The 23,279-nt window shown below is 38.6% G+C and overlaps 1 protein-coding gene across 5 annotated transcripts in view; it reads right to left on the reverse strand.

The window, feature by feature from the left end:
• Window positions 1–23,279, reverse strand: part of INVS (inversin) — a 152,021-nt gene that overhangs the window by 73,217 nt on the left and 55,525 nt on the right. For all 5 annotated transcript variants that reach the window (XM_029920842.1, XM_029920844.1, XM_029920840.1 and 2 more), the window contains one exon: window positions 396–569. In XM_029920842.1, coding sequence (XP_029776702.1) covers window positions 396–569 — 174 coding nt within the window. The remainder of the gene's footprint in view (window positions 1–395; window positions 570–23,279) is intronic.

Genomic DNA, 23,279 nt, shown 5'->3' on the forward strand with positions numbered 1-23,279 from the left:
ACATATGAGAAAATGGAAGCACAGAGGAGTTAAGAAAATTTGCCCTTTTAAATGAAATCTTTCACTGGGGGGGATGAAGACTAGGAAACGTTCCTCCACGTGTCTGAGCGGTAACTCTTCCTTGAGGTTTTACATCGTAAAAGGATGTGAATTTGCGTTTTGCTCTTATTTGCCTCCTGATTTTGACAGACCTTTACCTTAGTTTTGTTTTTAGTTTATTTATTTATTTTGAGAGAGAGAGACACACACACAGATGGAAGGAGAGAGAAAGTCCTGAGCAGGCTCTGCCCGATCAGTGCAGTGCCCGATATGGGGCTTGAACTCATGGATGACCCAAGCTGAAACCAAGAGTTGGGCCCTTAACTGACTGAGCCACCCAGGCAACCACCACTTACCTTGTTTTTATCCTGCGTATCTACTTCTCCAGGTGCCATAAACTTCAGCAGAAGCGCCAAACACTTTGGGCTCTTGTGGCGAGTGGCCAAGTGCAAAGGGGTCATCTCTTCCAGATCCTTTTGCATCCAGTTTGCTCTACGTGTAAGCAAGAGTTTCATAAAACGATAATTTCCCTAAAGAAAGAAAGAAACAGTAAGAAGAAATTTAGTTTGGGGCCAAGACATTTCTAAATTTTAAAATGTTTTAAATAGTTTAATTGTTCTGCTAGAGTCAAAATATTCAGATAAATTAACTGCTCAAAGGAACAATACTTAAAATCCCACTACTCTATCAATTATTTTACTATGAAAGTTCCTTTCCAACCACTTCCTATATGCATACAGCTTACACAGTGGCTGGTCAACGTTTCATTGTGTTAAAGCACAATCTTTTATTTAACTATTCTAATTTCTAGTATTTTCTTTTATAGAATATGCTACATTTATTTCCACATAGTTTTTATTTTTTTCATAAGAATAAATGATCAGGAATCAATTCAGTGGATCCCAGGAGTGTGTATCTTCCAAACTGCTAACCAGTAGCAGCAAAGAATACACCAGTTTCAGCACATTCTGACCAATATAGCACCTATTATTTATATTCAAAGTATAATAACCTTGAGCAGAGGTTTAAATGAGCAGAGATTTAAAACCCCAATTTACAGGTGAGGGGGTGAGATTCACAGTGGCTGAACGTTTTGTTTACGGTCATCTGGTTACTAAAGTTGGTGGTTAGTTTTCTTGAAGAGCTATGTATAGGTACAACTGAGAGAGATGATTCTGGTTTAGAGTTTGGGTTCCAGACTCATCTGGCGATCTAAACACCAACGTAGAAGTCACTGGAGGCCATCCCCTTGCAGCTAGTGCACTCCACAGCAGCTAAGCCCTCCAAGCTAGAGCCCCTACTGGTGGGATCCTGGTCAACCATACGTGTGTGTAATATAGTAGCTTTGAAACCAAACAAACCCTCAAAAAAATTGTTCTCTGGAGCTCCTTCCTGACATCTAGTTCCGTATTTCCAATTCTGGTTGGAGCCTTCAGTTTGCTTGGTTCCATAGATATTTGAAAGTCAGTATAACCAGACTGTATGACATGGTCAAGTTCTCTGCCTGCTTCATGCCTGTTTATCTCTCCCTATTCAAGAGCAGAGTGGCAGTCAGCATTATCTGTCCTTTCATCTTCTGAGATCCTGTAGATCCTTAACATTGTTGGAAATGTGTGTTTTTTAGCATTATAATGTGTTCATAGTCTACCATGAGGGGCTATGAGTATTAGTAAGAAGACATTTATTAGTTAAGCAGCTCCTCTTCCCCATTATGATGAAGGTGGGGCTCTAAGGCACAGGGGCCAGCTAGAGAGACAAAGAGGTGCACGAGGATGATGGCTCCCTGCTCACACCCACAGGGGAGAGACAGGACTCAACGCAGCGCAAGGGCTGAACCAGAGGCCAAACAAATGTCCATCAGGCTATCTATATTAGATGGGCAGACTTGGACTGGACCAAAAAGCAAAGTGACTCAGCTCAATTATTTCCTCCCAGGGAGGCTTTCCTTGACCACTCTACTGGAACTTATTTTGTTGTGCTTTATTCTAGTACCTTTCCATTTCCTTCATCATACATTGCTCAGGTTGTAGTTACATATATTTATTTCCCTTCCCTGTGATCTCCTTCACGAGCTGTAAGCTTCATACCACAGACTGTGTTTTACTGAGCATGGTGCTCGACATAGCTCCTGGCACAACATGGGTGCTTACTTGAAGGACTGAGTAGATGAGAGGAAATAAAGTACCTTCAGGGGTTGTGGGAGGGGGGATGGGGTAAATGGGTGAGGGGCATTAAGGAAGACATTTGTTGGGATGAACCTGGGTGTTACACACCGGTGATGAATCACTGGAATCTACTGCTGAAATCATTATTGCACAATATGCTCAGTTGGATGTAAATTAAAAAATAAATAAATTAATTAGAAAAATACCTTCCAGAGGTTTCCCTGTTTACAAATTCTTACTGTTGCTATATTGGATCATAACAGTTAAGAATCTTAATTCTCAGGTCTCTGGTGTTTGGTTACTCTTCCTTTTTAATGTTTCATTTATTGGAGCATCGTTCTGGCTTTCTCATGTCATCCAGTGTCAGCTTTTGAGAAGTAAGGTGTTAAAACTTCCTCAAGAGGGCACCCTGCTCTAAATCTCTCGCCATCTTTTCTTTGAAAAAAGAAATGGTGCCCCAGAGAAACAAATCTATGTAGTACTTCTCACCAAAAAATAAAGCTTGACCTTTCTAAGCATAACATTTCAAATATTACAGAATAATTCATCATGACCTTTTAAAGATATTCAATCAGACAATCATTTTGATTCTGAAATTTAGAGGAAAAGGGAAGGAAAAGGAAAGAAACAAGAATATGCTGGTGGGGGTGACTACAGACTTAGAGACACAGTTCTTTATGTATTTACACCTTACACTGTTCTGGGATTCTACCTATAGAAAACACGATGCACTCAGCAATAATATTTATTTATTCACCCACTCAAAAAACATTCATTGAGTCTTGTTATAAAGCAGGCAAGAGTAAAATGTTTACACGAAGCTTTATTTATTAGAAAGTAGCTCTATGGTATCTTTGCTCCTCACGGAAGTATTATGGAAAAGCCTTACAGATGAAATAAAGCATCTTCCTGGGCCACTATTTCTTCATCTGCAAAACAGGGACAATAAGAGCACCTGAGATTATTGTGCATATGAAATGATAAAGATCGTATTTGTAAAGTACTTCGTGCACAAAGTAAATGTTCAGTAAACGTTTGCTAGTTTTATCATGAAAAGTTTTCCAATGTGGAGGAGGTCACAAATGTAGCTGATCAAGTAGACACAAGAATGGCCCATGATTGAGGGCATAGAAGGAGAAAGATCTGACCATCCATAGCGTACACACTTCAGCTAGGGATTATGGAGAGAACCAAGTTAGGGACAAGTAAAAGTGGCACTAAGTGGAATGTCATAAATAGTGATTTTCTGATTTTTTTTTCACATTGAGAAAGATGCCTGTACTCTACCTACAGAGAATGATGACAAAGAACCAAACAGGGCACACCCAGTAGTAACTCATCAGGAACCCTGGGGGGATGTCAGCTTCTGTTCCCAAAGGCAGAGGCACAACAGATATTATCTATAAATGCTGGGACTAGAAATGCTATAATCCATTTGGACCACCATCAATGTCCTGGGCTCACTGGAAGTGAGAAAACAGTTACTAATGTCTCTGAAGCACCGAATAATGTTTTGTTTTCCCAGGTAGCCATAATCCTAATTTTAATCTTCCTATAATTAACTAGAGCTTCTTTTGTCCATGATGTAAATGATTATGACAATTGGATTTCCCCTAAATGCAGGAAAAGAACTACAATATCTAAATGGGTAAAAGAGGATAAGAGAAGTTCTCTGACTTGGGAGAACACCACTTGAAAGGAATCTGGGAAATAAATCAAGCCAAAATGCTACTTTTAACCTTATATATTTTTTTGGCTGTCAAGTTCTCTAAAACAGACTCCTTTTTTAGAAAAAACAGAGTTAATCTTAATAACAATAACATGGGAGTTCTGAGTGAAATACTTTGATATTTTCCTTCATGTTTATTTATTTATTATTATTTTTAAAGTTTTATTTTTGAGGTGGGGGGAGAGAGAGAAGGAACAGGGGAGGGGTAGGGAGAGAGGGGAGAAGATCCAAAGTGGGCTCCGCACTGATGGCCGAGAGCCTGATGTGGGGCTTGAGCTCACAAACCCTGAGATCATGACTGAGCTGAAGTTGGATGCTCTCTGACTGAGCTACCCAGGTGCCCCTAGATTTTTTATTTTTAAGAAATAAAACAGAACCAATACAGTTGATGATTCCTTTGTGCCCCTCTCCAATTCTCCCTCTTTAGAGACTCCTATCCTGAATTTGAAGGTTATCATTCCAATGAATGCTTTAATACTTTGTTTCTTCCACATATATGTATCCATAAGCTATATAGTATTGTTTTACTTTCAGTCTCTATATAAATAGTGCTGTATAATCACTTCCACCTTTTTTTTCTCAAAGTGGTGCTTTTATGAGATTTATCCAAGTTGCTCTGGTTCATATATTTTCACTGGAGAAAGTATTTTGCCCTATGAAAATAACTGTATTTTTTTATTCTCTAGAGGAGTAGTTAGGCATGGTTCCCATTTTTCACTATTGTGGACAATACTGACCGGACAATTTTCTTATACATGTCTCTTGGTAAATGTGCAAAAATTCCTGTAACTGCTGGGTTGACAGCACTCTCTAAAGCAGCAACTCCAATATATATTCCCACCAGGAAGGTATGAGAATTTTTATTTCTTCACATCCTCGCCACACTCGGTTTTGTCACACTTGCTATCTTTTGCCAATAAAATGGATACACAATTGTGTTTTACCGTGGATTTAATTTTCATTTTCCTGATCGAAGTGGAATGTTTTTTATATGTTTATTGGCCATTTGCTTCTTTCTGTGAATAGCCTTTTTGTGTTGTTTCCTCATATCCCCATTTAGCTCTTTGTCTTTTTCTTAATAATCTGCAGGAGGTATTTACATATTCCAGATACTAATTCTTGGTTGGTTTTTCAAATATCTTCTTTCTTTGTGTGGATTGTCTTTCTGCTTTGTTTATGTTCTTCAGCTAAGAATGAATTCATGATCTGAACAATGATATTGATAGCTTTCTTAGAGTTCTTCATTTATTTTGGAATTGTTTGCAGGCCCATTTTATTTATTTATTAGAAATGTTTAGGGGTGTCTGTGTGGCTTAGTTGGTTAAGTGTCTGACTTCAGCTCAGGTCATGATCTTGTGGTTTCTAAGTTCAAGCCCCATGTCGGGCTCTGTGCTGACAGCTTGAAGCCTGGAGCCTGCTTTGCATTCTGTGTCTCCTTCTCTCCTACCCCTGCTTGAGCTCTGACTCTCTCTCTCTCTCAAAAATGAATAAACATTAACAAATTTAAAAAAATGTTTATTTGTTTTAAGAGAGAGAGGTGTGCACGAGCATGGGAGGGGCAGAGAGCAAGGGAGAGAAAACCCCACGCAGGCTCTATGCTGATGGCACAGAGGGGATCCACCCCATGTTTTGTCAGATCATGACCTGAGCCGAAATCAAGAATTAGACACTTAACCAAACCAAGCCCCCCAGGTGCCTCTGCAGGTTCATTTTAAAGAGGAGATTGTTTGCTATTGTTTTTCTTTTCTCTCCCCGTCTCCTTCTCACCCCTACAGCTGCTAACACCCGCTCCCAGCTCACTAACAATCTGTTCTCATAATGCTCTTTTGCAGCCCTATCTCCAGTGACATGTCTTCCTGATCCCAAGGCTTGATTCTTGTCCTGCTCTTGCCACTTGTCTAGACAAAGAGCTTCTTCTAAAGCTGTAGCTTCACATTAAGGTAAAGAATACCCCCCCAGTTCTAAGTATTTTCTTGGTTTAAATGTGACCACTTTTCATTCACTTAGTGGGGAAAAAGGGGAGTATCTTCCTGAGCCAGAAGTATCTGAAATCATATTCTATGAGGCTACTCCCTGTTCTGTAAGTGCCTTAATCATTAACTTCTAGACTACTGGCAGCTGATCTTCAAAACATGCTGAATCCCTACCTCCACATTTCTTCTCCAAATGGCTACCATACTTTCTTGGAACCTTTGCTATTTGCTTCCTCTTCAGTTGAAACAATTACTTTAATAGACTCCAATGCGGAGGACTTGGCTAACCCTGCCTGGAGCAGCCCCTTTCCCTACTGAAACACCAAAGAGAACAGAGGATTTCCCCAAATCAATACAGTACTCTGGGACCTACATGTTTCTCGATTAAGATCTTTGTATTCATGGGGCACCTGGGTGGCTCAGTTGGTTAAGCGTCTGGCTTTGGCTCAGGTCAGATCTCACGGTTCGTGGGTTCGAGCACCGCATTGGGCTCTGTGCTGACAGCTAGCCCAGAGCCTGGAGCCTGTTTCAGATTCTGTGTCTCCCTCTCTCTCTGACCCTCCCCTGCTCACGCTGTCTCTCTCTGTCTCTCAAAAATAAATAAAAAGCCTTAAAAAATTTTTGAAAAAAAAACAAAAAAAGATCTTTGTATTCTTGTTCTGTGTCCTTAGCATTTCTATTTGCTATCAGTGTAGTGGAAGAGAAAACAATTGTTCACTATGTATACAAATGTTCACTAGGTTTTTTTTTTGTTCATTTATAGATTTGTATATAAATTTGTCCTGGAAAATATGACAACTATATATGTGTATATAAAATGGCACATACAGATGTAAGGTAGGCATTCTGCCATATTTCATTCTAAATCCTAATCATATTATGTGCCAAAATATACATTATTTACAACTGAAATGGAGATAATAGAAACATGATTTGTTATTAATTCCAATGATGTCTCCATAATTATATATTTATAAACTCTCAAGGCATTTACAATATTAATTTTTAAAAAGAATCACTATCCCTGGGAAGTATTTAGGTCACAAATATCAGTGATCTCATTATATCAAACTTTTCTATAATGGTTGCAGACACAAATGAGCCTTGGAAATACCACAAGAGTGCTGGGAGAAGCAGTCTGCCATGGGTCCTGAGTGTCCCTGCATGTATTAACTGGGTATGCCAAGAATGCAAAGCCTTGACTCCTCTTTACTTAGGCTATTCCTCGGAGCTGGGTTTGCAGCAAGCAATCTTGAAGGACACTAATATCCTCCAGGACATTAGACAAGGAGCAGGCTTGCTCAGTACACACTAAAGCTGGGGGGTTCCCAAAACTCAGCATTTCTCAGATGTCATGCAAACCCACTGTGTGCCCAGGATCCCTAGGTCCTCTGTGTTGGTGTCACAGTTCTCCGGGACAAGGGCAACTGACGTAGGTGTGCAAATGCTTATGTTGCAGTGACATCAGTAATAAAACTTTTTTGTCTCTTTTGATAGTCTTATGTCTTCTGCTCGTACTTGTGGGCAATTTATTGTCTTGCAATGAGTTAGCATTCATTAAGGAAAAAGTAGGGCAAAATTAAATCCAAGCCTTGACAGTACAGGTGATGAGGAAGGGATGCTGACAAAGATACAGTTTGCTTGAAGAGTGAGGACAAGGGCCCTGCAGGCCAGGTTCAGGGATAAGAAGACTCTGTGAAATGGCACCCAAGTGATGGGCAAGGTAGGGGAGATAAGAGATCCCAGTGTTGTATCTGTTAGTGAATCTCAGTGGTGGCAAGAAGAACTAAAACAAGCTGCCCACAGGGTGCCTTGGTCTCTGGTCACACCCTCTGGGCAGGCAGAGGAAGGGATGTTAGCATGACAGTGCGACAGTGAGCTGAAGGCAACGTGGTTGTGGCTGCTGAGCCAAGGAATCCCCAAAGTGGAAACTAATGGTGAGAGCAAGCAGCTGTTCAAAAGTCAAAGTAAATGCAAAGACTTGCCTAATAGCATAGAGCCAAGTGCACCATGTACCTGATCCTGGCTGTAGCTTTATTTGTCTGGCAATGAGGATAAAGCACTGGGTATAGAGGTAGCCACTGTCTGAAGCAAAGCTCCTGGCTTAATGGTACCCTTGATGCATGGAGCTTCCTCTGAATGCCTTGGCCTGGTTTACTGATAATTTGGCTAAAACCTGATGGTGTCCATTGGAAGGCAGTCCAACCTCAATGATGACTCTGGAAGACTGAGTAAGGTAAAGGCAAGTCAGCCCAGTGGGCTGAAATGAAAGCCATCAACCTTGCCTTAGACAGTACTCCTAAGGAAGGGGCATTTTTTTTTTATTACCTCTTGGGTTGTTGCCAATGCTCTAGTCATCTGATCTGCCACCTATAAGACTATAAATGGAGGTAGATTAAAAACAACCCTCTTTACGGCTCCAAATTATGGAAACAACTGTGGCTGCCAACTAAACAGCTTGGATCACTCATGTAGATGCCCATAGTAAGGGCTCATTCTCTTATAAGACCAACTGGAATCAGGTTGCTGAATAAGCCTGCTTTGTCCAGGTCATTGGCCATTTACCACCTGCATCCATCACTGTACTAAACATGGCAACGAATCCATCATCATAGACTAGGCACAAAGTAAAAGGTAGGTATTTGATGTAGAAGCTACCACTGCACACCAGACTTGTATATTCTCTATGTAGGCCTATTTTTGTGTGTGTGATGGAGGAGGCCATGTTAACGGGGCATTGCTCCTGCCCATTCCTTGCAAGGACTTTTGACAACTCCTTTTCAAGGCCACCTCGTGCTTCACCATTGCTGACATTTTTCAGGTTATAGTACTGTTGTTCCATCTTGACAAGCTTATATAAGTCACAGCACTGAGGCCACTGAAACTAAATTAATTCATGTTTTGGAATTTCCAGACCATCTGACTGTCATAGTCTGGTTATGATGTACCTTTTGTCATAAAGACCACCCAACAATGTGCCAAAACTTAAGGTATTTGATGGTCATTCTATGCTCTCTAGCAACCTTAAGAATTTGAAATTGTTGAGAGGAGGCATGGCCTCCTCCAAAATAAACTCTAAAAGGTTTTTGACTCTACCTGTTACCTGCTCCTGGTCCACACACTTGAGAGAGGCATTTAGGCCATTGAACGTGGCCACCCCCAGAAAGAGCTCATATCCTCAGGGATAATTTATCCTCTGGTAAATAAGCAGAACAAAAGGAGTGGGGATTATATATACCTATTTCAAATATTTCCTTTTCTTCCTTGCCCATTCCTGGTTATGATGCTTATTTCTTTTCCCTAAGAGCTATCTCAGGCTAGCCTGGTTGGTACAGCGCCTGGATGATAGCCCACCCATAAGGGGGCTTGGAGACTCTAATTTAATTCTGGTTCACCCTCCTGGATTTGTTTGATGGACATGGTCTATCTCATAAACATCCATAATGACCACTTGATTGAGTACACTGTTTACGAAGTCCTTCTATAGTGCCCACATGGGCCAAGATGGGGGATATAATGAGTCTCTATAAATTTGTTCCATATCTAGATGAAGGACATGGGTACAAGTAGTAGATGAGGAGAGAAAAGGTGAAGAGTTATAGATATTTGGATGGGATACACTAATTTTTACAGCTATTTGGATGGGATAACACTTCAGCACCTGGGAAGGGGATACGTTAGATCTTGGGAGATGCAGGGAAGGACAGGATAATTAATGCTCTCTTTGTCCTCTGGATCAGTACTGCATCCTGGATATTGTTTGCTGCCTGAATCAAAGAGCAGCCAAGGCTAGCAATCTGATCTGCTTCTTGTGTTTGTCATTGGCATCCACGTACTATGAAATAGAAAAATCTCAGTGGACATGGATGGTCCTGAAGTCTTCTGCTGTGCTTGACACCATCAATGGTGGCTCCTGAATGTGGATCTCTTCGTACGTGTAGAAACACAGGGACTGGCTCAACTTTATTTTAGCCTAATGGATACAAGTTCACATGTCTCTCCTGGTGTGTAAGAAGCTTTGGGTTATGCCATGGAGGACAATCAAAGCTGTAACTACTTGGTGATAGTGCCCATGTGGCTTAGCCAAGTCGAATGTAATGGTGATCCAAGTTTAACAGCAAATCCTAAACTAAAGTGACTTGTGCCTTTTCAGGTTTTAAGTTTGTATGGAGTGGGAGAAAGGGCCATGAAATATTCCTCCATTAGATCATCTGGTGCTTCCTATAATTATTGGTAATCAGTAGGTCAAACTCCCTTGTCTAAGTCACAATAGATAATAGACTAATCTTGGAGTACATCCTGGTTGTATAAAGTAAGACCTATTGTTTCCCCTGGTCCTTATTAACAGTTGACTTAATCCAGGACACTGAGGGGCATAGTTGAATTAATACTGTAGGTTGTTCTCATCCTGCTGCTTTGAGTCCTATTAATTAAATGTCATAGGAGACATATTAAACAGATTTGTTTTCAGGCTCTGTTGGTCAGATTAATCAGAGTAACTGATGGAATAGCATGCTTATGTCAAGAACATGTAGGACTAAGTGATGGATTGTTGGGAGAGGCGATTCACCATGGACCCTAATCCTCTCTGCATGTTCTTAAGCCAAAAGTCCAAAGTCCTGATCATTCTTGACTTACACAAGTTCTCAGGGCTGTGTTAGCAACAATCAACTTGAGAGTTGAGGTCATTTTTTCCCCTCTGTGCTTAATTACTGCTTATTGTAAAAGCAGTAGATTCCTCAGTTCTGATGGAAACCCACTATGTGTACATCATCCATCTGGACCTTCTGAAACTCCCTGATCATTCTTAGGGGCAAGAGATATCAACGTAAACGTATTGGTGCCAGTGCTTTTTGGTATGCTGTGAATAACAAACTTCTTTGTCTCTGGCCGTGGAATCTCTTGTCTATTGTCAGCCTCCATGAATAGTAATAGACCAACTTCTTATCTTATATAAAATTTCAGATCCTAAAAATAATTCTGTATTACTGTAATATGAAATGAAGCATATGTAATATGAAATGAGGACTAAAACAGGATCAGAGAGGTGGGCAAGGATTAGAATATGGAAAGCCTAATACAGCAAGAGAAACAGCCTAAAACTTATTGTGTAGGTAATGGAGAGCCAATGAAGAGTTTAAGGAAGAAATGACATGAGTGGATTTGTGTTTTTTAAAAAATACTCTGGTGACCATGTGAGGCATCAGTTTGAGAGGGACAGATCTTTGACAGTGAGACCAGTCAGAAGTCTACTTCAGCAATTCAGAATAGAAATGTTGAGAGCTAAACAAAAATAAGAGGACAGATTAGTGAAATAAATGAGGACTCCTGCATGGGTACAAGATGGAGAGTGGCGTCAGCAATGGAAAAGATGGAAAGGAAAAGAGGGTTAGAAATGAAGATTTTGAGTTCTATTTTTTTTTAAACGTGTGAGGTTTAGGGCTTCTGACAGATATCTATATAAAGATGTCTAGCAAAAAATGAAAAGAATATACATGGCTCTAAAGATTAGAAGATATGGCTAGATTCAAAATGCAGGGTTATGAATCATCCATATTAATAGCTGCTTCCACTGTTTTCTCCAAAACAATAATTCCTGGCAGAAACTAAAGTACATAAAATTAGGAAAATGAACCTCTACATATAACTGAAATATAACATAATTTAAATATCCACCTAAATAGCTCAATACAATACAATCCAGTACTGTTCTTTTTTCTAGACTATGAGAAACTACTACCACATCAAATATAAGTGGATTGGAAAAGAATGGCCCTTCCTGATTATTCTTGTTTGCTTGGCTCATTTTCTGATTTTAGTTGATGTAGGTGTTTTGTTGTACTCTGGTTTCTTGGTCTTTCATTTAACCTGACTCTATAGAAAAGCAAACAGCTACAAAAACCAAGTTTTTGAATGACACGAAGTAACTGAGTGTTAGAAGTGAATTTAACCTGGAACTGCTTTTTTTCCAGTTTTGGATATTCTCCCATTTCCATACATTTCTGATAGTCCAGTCTAAACACTGTGCTTTATAGATAAAAATTTCTAATTTCTAGTTACTCAAAAACTATGATGGTAACATCACTAACCTGCCACCTTCAGCAGAACTTTAAAACATTTTTTAAGAGCTACTTGAGAATTCTCTAAGCAAAGGCTAAGAATGGCACTTTGAAGACAGAATAGGAGCTGTATTTGTTGTTTTTCCAGTTTAAGATGTTCATCCATCTGGCAGAGTAGCTAGACAATACATCAGCCAAGAACATCTCCCTGGCTTGAAACAGATTCTGGCTCTCAAAGAGGATTTGACTGAAGGAAAGGCAACATCTTTAGTTGCTCTGTGGCTGAACTCTTCTAATATTTCTCCCCAGTGCCTCCTCCAAGCTTGGCTCCCTCCACTAACTTGGTTTCCATAGGAATAGACAGAGCTATCAAGTGGCACATAGTCAAACAGCATAATGGAAAGAGAAAATGTTACTGTCCAAAACACAGAGAGGGAGAGAGAGAGGGAGGGGGAGGGGGAGGGGGAGGGGGAGAGGGAGAGGGAGAGACTTTTCTCTAAGAGAAGAACTGATGCAAAAGTATCCTTGACTCTGAGACTTTCTTACTCAATGCCGGATTCATTGGGTGCTTTTTATGTCTATTATAGCCTATTTTTTAAAAAAGATTAATATGAAAATTAGCCCCTTCAGTACTGAGCATATCATACAAAAATAAATATTAAAAAAAAGTTATAAAACGTTGTGATGCGTGTTTCCACAAGTACAATTCTGTTGTGCTTGTGAGGTCCCCTTCTGTATTTAGAGTGGTGCTTTAAATTAGCACCACCTTTTGGGATGATTATAAAATGCATTTTGTTTCCCATAGTTGATATTTTGTTTATAAGAAGCATTATTTTTTCTCAAATTAGTAGTTCTAACTCTAGCATGTATCAGGATCATGGGAGAACTTGAAAACACAGATTGCTAAGGTCTTCCTACAGAGTTTTTCATTTACTAGGTCTGGTGTGGGGTCTAAGAATTTGCATTTCACACAAGTTTCTGGGAGATGCTGGTGCTGCTAGTTTAGAATGCCACACTTTAAACCATTGCATAAAAGAAGAATGTAATGTTGAAGTTCTCAACTCTGAGAAGCTTGAACAACAAACAATAGGGAAACCCAAATGAAAACAAAATGCCTGTTCTATCAATGCAATCAGAATTTCTGGGACTTTGGAATTATTGCTTTTTCAATACTTTGCAGGTGATTAAAAAATGATATCAAGATTAAGAAGCGCTGACCTAATTCAATCATTTATTCAATATTAGATAGTTATTTACTATATGAATACTCTGTATCCAACACCGATTAAGAGGTTTGGAAGTTTTAATTTTTGTGTTATTTTGATTCATACTTGGCACACAATGCTACATTAGTTCCAGGGTACAACATAGTGGTTCAACAACTCTACATATTATGCTGTGCATGTGTACCTACCATGTGTCACCATACAACCCAACTACAATACCACCGACTACATTCCCTAGGCTGTACCTTTTACTTCCATGACTTATTCATTCCATAACTAGAAGACTGTATCTCCTGCTTCCCTTTATTTTGTCCTTTTGTCCATTCCTCCACCTCCTCCCTCTCTGGCAACCATCAGGTTATTCTCCGTATTTATTCTGCTTTGTGTTTGTTTTTTCATTTGTTTTTTAGATTCCACATATGAGTGAAATCATATGTTGTTTGTCTTTCTCTGAACTACTTTACTTAGCCTAATACCCTCCAGGTCCACCCATGTTGTGGCAAATGGCAAGAGCTCACCATTTTTTATGGTTGTGCAATATTCCATTGTGTGTATACCACTTCTTTATCTGCTAATCTATCAATGGACACTTGAGTTGTTTTAATATCTTGGCTGTTGTGAACACTTTTTATTTCTTGCCTGTTTGATTTTAGCCAATCTAATAAGTATAAGGTGATATCTCATTGTGGTTTTGATTTGCATTTCCCTGATGAGTAATGTTGAGCATCTTTCATGTGTCTGTTGGCCATCTGTATGTCTTCTTTGGTGAACTATCTATTCAGGTCCTGTGTCCATTTTTTAAACAGATTGTTTGGTTTTTTTGGTGTTGAGGTATAAAATTTTATTATATATTTTGGATATTAACCCCTTATCAGATATATCATTTGCAAGTATCTTCTTGCATTCAGTAGGTTGTCTTTTTGTTTGTTGATGGTTTCCTTCACTGTGCAAAAGTTTTTTATTTGGATGAGGTCTCAATAGTTGTTTGTGCTTTTGTTTCCCTTACCTCAGGAGACATATCTAGAAAAATGTTGCTATAGCCAATGTCAGAGAGATTACTGTCTGTGCTCTCTTCTAAGAGTTTCATGGTTTCAGGTAGAATTTTGGAAGTTTTAAAAAAAGTAATAAAAATACACATGTACACTCATATACAATATAAAAAGTATAAACAAGGAAGGGTAAGTAAATAAAGAGTAATAAAACAGACCATAGAGGCAGGCTGGATAGAGGAGTACTTTCAGCCCTTTGTGGGGAGGGGAAAGGGTTAGATCAGGAAGAACTTCATGAAGGAGAGAACAGTTGAGCTGGATCTTAATATAGCAACACCAATACTTTAGCATTTCTCCGTGTCTCCATTTCATCCCCTTGCCCATTTCTTTGATAGGGATGATAGGTATTTTTCTTTTTCTCTCCTTTTTTTTTTTTCAATTTAAAAGTGCCATATTGGTTTCAGGAGTAGAATTAAATGATTCATCACTTACATACCATACACAGTGCCCATCACAACAAGTGCCCTCCTTAATACCCATCAGCCATCTGGCCTATCTCCCAACCATGTCCTTCCATCAAACCATAGTTTGTTCTCTGTCATTGAGAGTCTCTTGTGGTTTGTTTCCCTCTCTTCTCCTCCCCCTCCCACTTCCCATATGTTCACCTGTTTTGTTTCTTAAATTCTACATATGAGTGAAATCATATGGTATGTCTTTCTCTGACTTATTTCACTTAGCTTAGTACATTCTTGCTCCATCCACATCACTGCAAATGGCAAGATCTCATTCTTTTTAATGGCTAATATTCCATTGTGTGTGTGTGTGTGTGTGTGTGTGTGTGTGTGTGTGTGTATACACCACATCTTCTTTGTCCATTTTCAGTCAATGAACATTTGGGCTCTCTCCATAGTTTGGCTATTGTTGATAGTGAGGCTATAAACACTGGGGTGCATATACCTCTTCAAATCTGTATTTTTGTATCCTTTGGATAAATACTTAATAGTGAAATTGCTGAATCATAGGGTAGTTCTATTTTTAATTTTTTGAGGAACCTCCATATTATTCTACACAGTGGCTGCACCAGTTTGCATTCCCACCAACAGTGCAAGAGGGTTTCCCTTTCTTCATATTCTTGCCAACACCTGTGGTTTCTTGTATTTTAGCCAATTTTAGCCATTCTGACAGGTGTGAAGTGGCATCTCATCATGGTATTGATTTGTATTTCCCTGATGATGAGTGATGTTAAGTATCTTTTCATGTGTCTGTTAGCCATCTTGATGTCTTCTTTGGAAAAGTGTCTATTCATGTCTTCTGCCTATTTCTTACGTGGGTTGTTTTTTGGGTGTTGAGTTTGATAAGTTCTTTATAGATTTTGCATACTAACCCTTTATCAGATATGTCATTTGCAAATATCTTCTCCCAACTATAGGCTGCCTTTTAGTTTTGTTGATTGTTTCCTTCACTGTGTGGCTTTTTATCGTTTTTTTTTTTTAAGGTTTATTTATTTTGAGAAAGAGGCAGACAGAGAGAGAGGGAGAAAGAGAGAATCCCAAGTAGGCTCCACACTGAGCATGAGATCAATATGGGGTTTTATCTCATGACCACGAAATCATGACCTGAGCTGAAATCAAGTGTTGGATACTTAACTGACTGAGGCCCCAGGTGCTCCCAGAAGCTTTTTGTCTTCATGAAGTCTCAATAATTCATGTTTGCTTTTGTTTCTCTTGCCTTCAGTGACATGTCTAGTAAGAAGTTGTTTTGGTTGAGGTCAAAGAGGTGCTGCCGGTGTTCTCTTCTAGGATTTGGTTGATGGTTTCCGGTCTTATGTTTAGGTCTTTCATCCATTTTTAATGTATTTTCTGTATAGTATAAGAAAGTGGTCCAGTTTCATTCTTCTGCATGTTGCTGTTCAGTTTTCCCAACACCATTTGATGAAGAGACTTTTTTCCCATTGGATATTCTTTCATGCTTTGTCAAAGATTCGTTTGCCATATAGCTGTGGGTTCATTTCTAGGACTTCTATCCTGTCCCATTGATCTTTGTGTCTGTTTTTGGGCCAGTATCATACTTTCTTGATGATTACAGCTTTGTAATATAGCTTGAAACCCAAAATCATGATGCCTCCAGTTTTTTCTTTTCCAGGATTGCTTTGGCTATTTGGGGTCTTTTGTTGTTCCACATAAACTTCAGAATTATTTGTTCTAGTTCTGTGAAAAATGTTGGTGGTATTTTGATAGGGATTGCATTAAATGTGTGGATTGCTCGGTAGAATAGACATTTTAACAATGTTTGTTCTTCCAATCCATGAACAGGGAATGTTTTTCCTTCTTTATGTCCCTTCAATTTCTTTCTTAAGTGTTCTGTAGTTTTCAGAGTATAGATATTTTACTTCCCTAGGTTTATTCCTAGGTATCTTAGTGTTTTTGGTGAAAATGTAAATAGGATCAATTCCTTGATTTCTTTTTCTGCTGCTTCGTTATTGGTATATAGAAATGCCCACTTCTGTATATTAATTTTATATCCTGTGACGTTGTTGAATTCGTGTAATAGTTCTAGCAATTTTTTGGTGGAGTCTTTTGGGTTTTCTACATAAAGTATTATGTTATCTGGAAATAGTGAAAGCTTGACTTTGATTTAGATGCAGTTTATTTCTTTTGTTGTCTGACTGCTGACGCTAAGACTTCCAGTACTATGTTAAATTACAATGGTGAGAGTGGATATTCTTGTCTTATTCTTGACTTTAGGAGAAAGGTTCTCATTTTCCCCTACTAAGGATGATATTAGCTGTGTGTCTTTTGTATATGGCCTTTCTGATGTTGAGGTATGTTCCATCTATCCCTATTTTGTTGAGGGTTCCTATCAATAATTGATGCTGTATTTTGTCAAATGCTTTTTCTGCATCTATTGATGGGATCATATCGTTCTTATCCTTTCTTTTAATAATGTGTATCACATTGATTGATTTATGAATATTGAACCAGCTCTGTGGCTTAAAAATAATTCTCACTTGCTCATGGTGAATAATTCTTTTAATGTACTGTTAAATTCGATTTGCTAATACCTTGTTGAGAGTTTTTGCTTCTATGTTCATGAGGGATATTGGCCTATAATTCTCCTTTTTAGGGGGTCTTTGTCTGGTTTTGGAATCAATGTAATGCTGGCTTCATAGAATGAGTTTGGAAGTTTCCCTTCTATTTCTACTTTTTTGGAACAGTTTGAGAAGAATAGGTAAATCTTTAAATATCTGGTAGAATTCCCCAATGATGCCATCTGGCCCTAGATTCTTGGCTTCTAGAAACTTTAAAAAAATTTTTAGGGGAACCTGGGTGGCTCAGTTGGTTAAGTGTCTGATTTCGGCTCAGGTCATGATCTCATGGTCTGTGGGTTCAAGCCCCATGTTGGGCTCTGTGCTGACAGCGTAGAGCCTGGAGCCTGCTTCAGATTCTGTGTCTCCCTCTCTCTCTCTCAAAATAAAATAAATACATAAAAATTTTTTTCAATGTTTATTTTTGAGAGCAAGAGTAAGAGCAAGAGAGAGAGAGAGAGAGAAAGCAGGAAGGTCAGAGAGAGAGGGCGACACAGAATCTGAAACAGGCTTCAGGCTCTGTGCTGACAGAGCCTGATGCAGGGCTCAATCCCATGAATAGTGAGATCATGACCTGAGCCGAATCTGGACACTTACCTGACTGAGCCACTCAGGTGCCCCTAGAGATTTTTGATTACTAATTCAATTTCTTTGCTCGTTATGGGTTTGTTCAAATTTTCTATTTCTTCCTGTTTCAGTTTTGGTAGTTTGTGAGTTTCTAGGAATTTGTCTATTTCTTCCAGGTTTCCCAGTATGTTGGCATGTAATTTTTCATAGTATTCTCTTATAATTGTTTGTATTTCTGTGGTGTTGTGATCTCTCCTCTTCCAATCATGATTTTGTCTATTTGGGTCCTTTCTCTTCTTTTTTATAAGAGAGCTTATCAATTTTGTTAATTCTTCCAAAGAACCAGCTCTTAGTTTTACTGATTTGTTCTACTGTTCTTTTTCTTTCTATATCACTTATCCCTCCCCCCGATCTTTATTATTTCCCTTCTGCTGGTTTTTGGCATTATTTGCTCTTCCTTTTCTAGCTCCTTTAGGTATAAGATTAAGTTGTACATTTGAGACCTTTTTTGCTGCTTGACATAGGCCTGAATTGCAATATCCTTCCCTCTTATGACTGCCTTTGCTGTATCCCACAGATTTTGGACTACTGTGTTTTCATTTTCATTTAATTCCATTAAAAAAATTTCTTCTTTAATTTCCTGGTTAACCTATTCATCTTTAATAGGATGTTCTTTAACCTCCATGTATTTGAGGGCTATCTAACTTTTTTCTTATGGTTGACTTCAAGTTTCATAATGTTGTGATCTAAAAATATGCACAGTACGATCTTGATCTTTTTGTACTTATTGAGGGCTGATTTGTGACCCCATATGTGTTCTGGAGAATGTGCACTAGAGAAGGATGTGTTTTCTGCTGCTTTGGATGAAATGTTCTGAATATATCTGTTAAGTCCATTTGGTCTGGTGTGTAATTCAAAAATCATTGTTTCCTTGATGATTTTCTGCTTAGGTAATCTATCTATTGCTGTAAGTGGGGTGTTAAAGTCCCCTACTATTATGGTATTATTATCAATGAGTTTATGTTTGTGATTAATCATTTTATATATTTGGGTGCTTCCAGTTGGGGGCATAACTATTTAGAAACTTCAGAATCTGTGCTCCAATTTTTATAGAAAATTGGTAGTATTTAAACCCTCTCCCCTCATTAATGGCTTTGGGGAACAGTTTTCTTATGCAGTCCCCTGTGATTTCACTCTTTCTCTGCTGCTTTCAGGGGGAGTGCTTTCTTGTGCAAATCCAGTGCACCACTCTCTCTCCCCCTCTGTCACTCTCTTGTCCGTGATAATGACTCCCTTCTGTTTGGCACCATGGCTCTTCTCTCTCAGTTCACCTTTCTGCACCATGTACCGTCTGCCTTCTCTCCCTCAAATTATGCAGATCATTTTGTTAATCTTCAAATCAATTTCCTAGGTGTTCAAAATGGTTTGATGTTGATGTAGCTGTTGTTCGAGGGATGAGACAAGCCCAGGGTCCCCTTGCTACTCTGCCATCTTAACTCCTCCACAACAGGTATTTTCTGAATTTTATGTAGTCTTACATAAAAATAATAGCTTTAGATCTTATCCCACTCCTTCCAATCTGTCCTTATAAGCTCCTCCTATACTGAACTTTTGAAACCAACATTAGTTAACTTGCATAAATCAAGTCTTTTGTATCTGCTTATTACATGGTGCAGTAACTCCCATACTATCCCTCACTTTGACCATAATAGATAGTGAAGTCATATGTATATGCTATTCACTCCTGTAATATGGTGAATGAGATTAGTCCCATATAAGGACAGAAAATAGTAAGAACTCTGAAAAGGGGCACCTAACTTGGCCTTGAGGGGCCAGTAAAGTTTCTTGGAGAAAATGGTACCTGAGCTACGTATATATCATTAAGCTGGTAGGGAACCTGAATGCAAGAGCCCTGTGCATACAGAATGAGGGTGAGAAAAAAGTGACTAGAATAAAAGTTTTAAGTAGTTCACATGCCTGAGGATAGACTAGACAGGGAGCATAGGAAGCAGAAGCCAGAAAGGTGAGCAAGGCCTAGATAGATGATGAAGAGAGTCAGACCAAGGTGTTTGGACTTCTCCCTTTGAGTTTCTGAAGTAGTACCAAAGGATTTAAGTGAGGCAAATCAACCTCACACCTGAAGGCAAATCATGAATTTCCCCTAGACTCAGTTTCCTTCCATATGGAAAATAAGAAGGCTGAATAATAATCTAAGGGCTCATCCAGCTTCATATTCTTTGGCTATGGTTCTAAGAGGCAGAAGACCCATTTTGTACAGCTACTTCAAAACTCAAATATTTTTTTAAATTTAAGCTGCCTCAATAATACTTATTTTCTAATAAGTTCTATTTTTCCTGGCCACAGGGTAATAATTTTTGAGTCTATTTCCTTTTTCCTGATACAAAAATTAACTTTCTTAGCATACTGAAGCTTTAAGGGACCCCATGGGAGGCAGCATGGTATAATTAAATGAGAGTATATTTTGGAAACAACCAAGTCTGAGTACTTCACTGGTTATATTAACTGTGAGCATGCTACTTCTCAAACGCTCAGATTTCCCATTGGTATAAAAGAAAACAACAGCGATGACAACGACATAGTGAGCAGGCCACAGAAACTGCTCAGTAAATACTCGTTTCTTTCTCAAATACCATTACTGTTCTCTTCTCATCATAAAAGTAGTCTTCGTAAACAAAACATCTTTTATTTGACCATGTTTGTTTCAATATAGGAAAGTAAGAAAGTATTTGCTTCTAGTGTTCTCATTGTTCGATGTGCGTTATCACCTGCCTGGCTTGTTCTCCTCACTGATCTGTTAACTTTATGAGTTACATTGCAAGTAGTTACTTAAAAAAAATCATATTTTAATATTAAATTCAAAAGCTAAATACAACAAATCTTGTTTACCTCCTGGTTCCTTTGAAGCACCCCAGGTCTTATGGTAGGCTCTATCTTTAGTTTTCCAAGAATGTACCTTAGTTTTATTGATTCGAACATGCAGTTTTAAAAAATCAATTCATCTACTCGGCTAAGATATGTGCCTTGGGGGGAACTGTTTCAAACAACTGATTGAATCCATCTGTTGCCTTTTCTACTTTAGTCCCACACTATGAATGGGATTTCCTAAGACAGTGGAAAAAGCAAAGGTGCAGATAAATGTATAAAGAAATTCAATTAAACTCAAAAATCTTTGATGAACCTGCACATTAAAGGTTTTCATTAAATGTACTAACTACTAATCTGACTCAGTAACTATAACCCATTTTCAAAATGGTAGCCAAGGTCCTCACAGTGATGATGTTTGGATTCAAACATGTATCTTCTAGTCTCCATTACAGCCATCTCTTAAAAATCATATCACAACCTACCCTCTGTATGCAAATCAATTCCTTAACTCTGTACTGGTCCTTACCTTTTTTCCACTATTTTAGACCTTTTCCCTTTGAAACTAAGAGAGAGGCAATGTAATTGGTAAAGAACAGTGCCCCAGTTTAGTGGTAGGAGTAGGGAAGAAAGATTTGGAGATCAAAGGCTAGTTTATATGCACCATTTTTTCCCCATAATATTTTATTGTCAAATTGTTTTCCATACAACACCCAGTGCTCTTCCCCATAAGTGCCCTCCTCCATCACCACCACCTCTTTTCCCCCTGCCCCCATTTTATAACTGAGCTTAGGTAGATGTCCTGTTTGCCACGGCTCTGTTTTTAATTCTAAACTAACAGTTTTTCTTATTCTTTTTCCTTGTTTAAAATGTTTATTTCTTTTGAGAGAGTGTGTGTGAGCAGTAGAGGAGAGGAACAGAGAGAATCCCAACCAGGCTTCAAGCTGTCAGCAAGGAGTCTGACGCGGGGCTTGATCTCACAACTGTGAGATCATGACTTGAGCCAGAATCGAGTCAAAAGCTTAGCTGACTGAGCCAATCACATGGCCCCTAACAGTTTTTCTAATTCAAGAATATCACAATTCTTAAATCAATATTTTAGTATTTCCTGCAATCTCTTTGTGGATAATTCAGAAATAAACAATCACCCATTATAGAAAGTCTTTCAAAAAGTATGAAATATATACTTAATAAGCATTGAGAAATTTGGAAAATTATTGAAAACTGAAAAAATAAAGTAAAAAAAACCCACCTATGATTCCATTACATGAAGCCTAACATAAACTCTGTTAGCATTTTGGCACAATCTCACATCTTTTTAGCTTATTTGTTTAACATGGGAGGTGATTCTTACAGTTTCCATCAATCTATACACATCTCATTTTATATGAGGAAGAAGCGATGATTTAAAATTCTTATTCATCTTGTTTATTTTAGAGAGAGAGAAAGCAAGCGGGGGAGAGGGACAGAGAGAGAGAGAGAGAAAGAAAATCCTAAGCAGGCTCCATGCTCAGCGCAAAGGACTCAATCCCACAACCCTGAGATCATGACCTGAGATGAAATCAACTGTCTGACGCTCAATCAGCTGAGCCACGCAGGGACTCCTGGAAGAAGCAACGATTTTAAAACTAACTCCTACCATTTGGCATCCATCCTAATAATAAGTGATTCAGGTGGGAGTGGTCAAAGGATGCTAACAGGAGCAGGTGAAAGTTTGAGGAGCAACAGGATATTTACGTAGTTTAAAATAAGCTTTCCACAAAATACTCACTAATTACAAAGGAGAAAAGTAACATAGTGAAGCAACCTGGAAGTTGCCACTTTATCCAGGTGATCAACGTGACCAACACCAGCAAAGGGACAAATCAGCACCATGTGCTTTCTGATATGTGCCCTGAGAAGAGCACACCACCACTGCTGTGGTAGTCTTGCCAAAAGTGCATAATCTGAATCTAATTATGAGGACACATCAGACAAATCCAAAGTGAAATACAATACAGCCTGTCTCTTAAAAAATGTCAATGTCATGACACGTGCATGCGTGTACACACACACACACACACACGCACAAACACACACACGCATGACTGAGGAACAGCTGCAGATGACTGAAGACTAAAAAGACATAATTGAATAAAGGCTTGAGCCTGGGGTTTTTATATGGATGACATTAATGGGACAATTGGGACACCAAAATAAGGTTTGGAGATTAGATAATAATATTTATGTTAATTGCTTGATTTTGCTAATTGAACTGTGGTTGTATAACATCCTTGTTTTTAGGAAATATACACTGGAGGTTTGGGGGCAAAGGAGTATCATGTCTGTAGTTTGCTTCAGATGGTTCAGAAGACAATATCTATACACACATATATGAGAGACCAGGATAAAGCACAATGTGATTAAATGTGCACATTTGGGGAATTTGGGTGAAGGGTACATTCTTGCAACTTTTCTGTAAATCTAAAATTATGCCAACATATAAAGTTAGAAGAAAAAGAAAAAAATCCTTAACTTGTTTTAAAGTAATAATATATTCATTAAAGAAATTTCAAAAATAGGGG

Source organism: Suricata suricatta, chromosome 13 (assembly GCF_006229205.1).
Source record: "Suricata suricatta isolate VVHF042 chromosome 13, meerkat_22Aug2017_6uvM2_HiC, whole genome shotgun sequence".
Taxonomy (NCBI): domain Eukaryota; kingdom Metazoa; phylum Chordata; class Mammalia; order Carnivora; family Herpestidae; genus Suricata; species Suricata suricatta.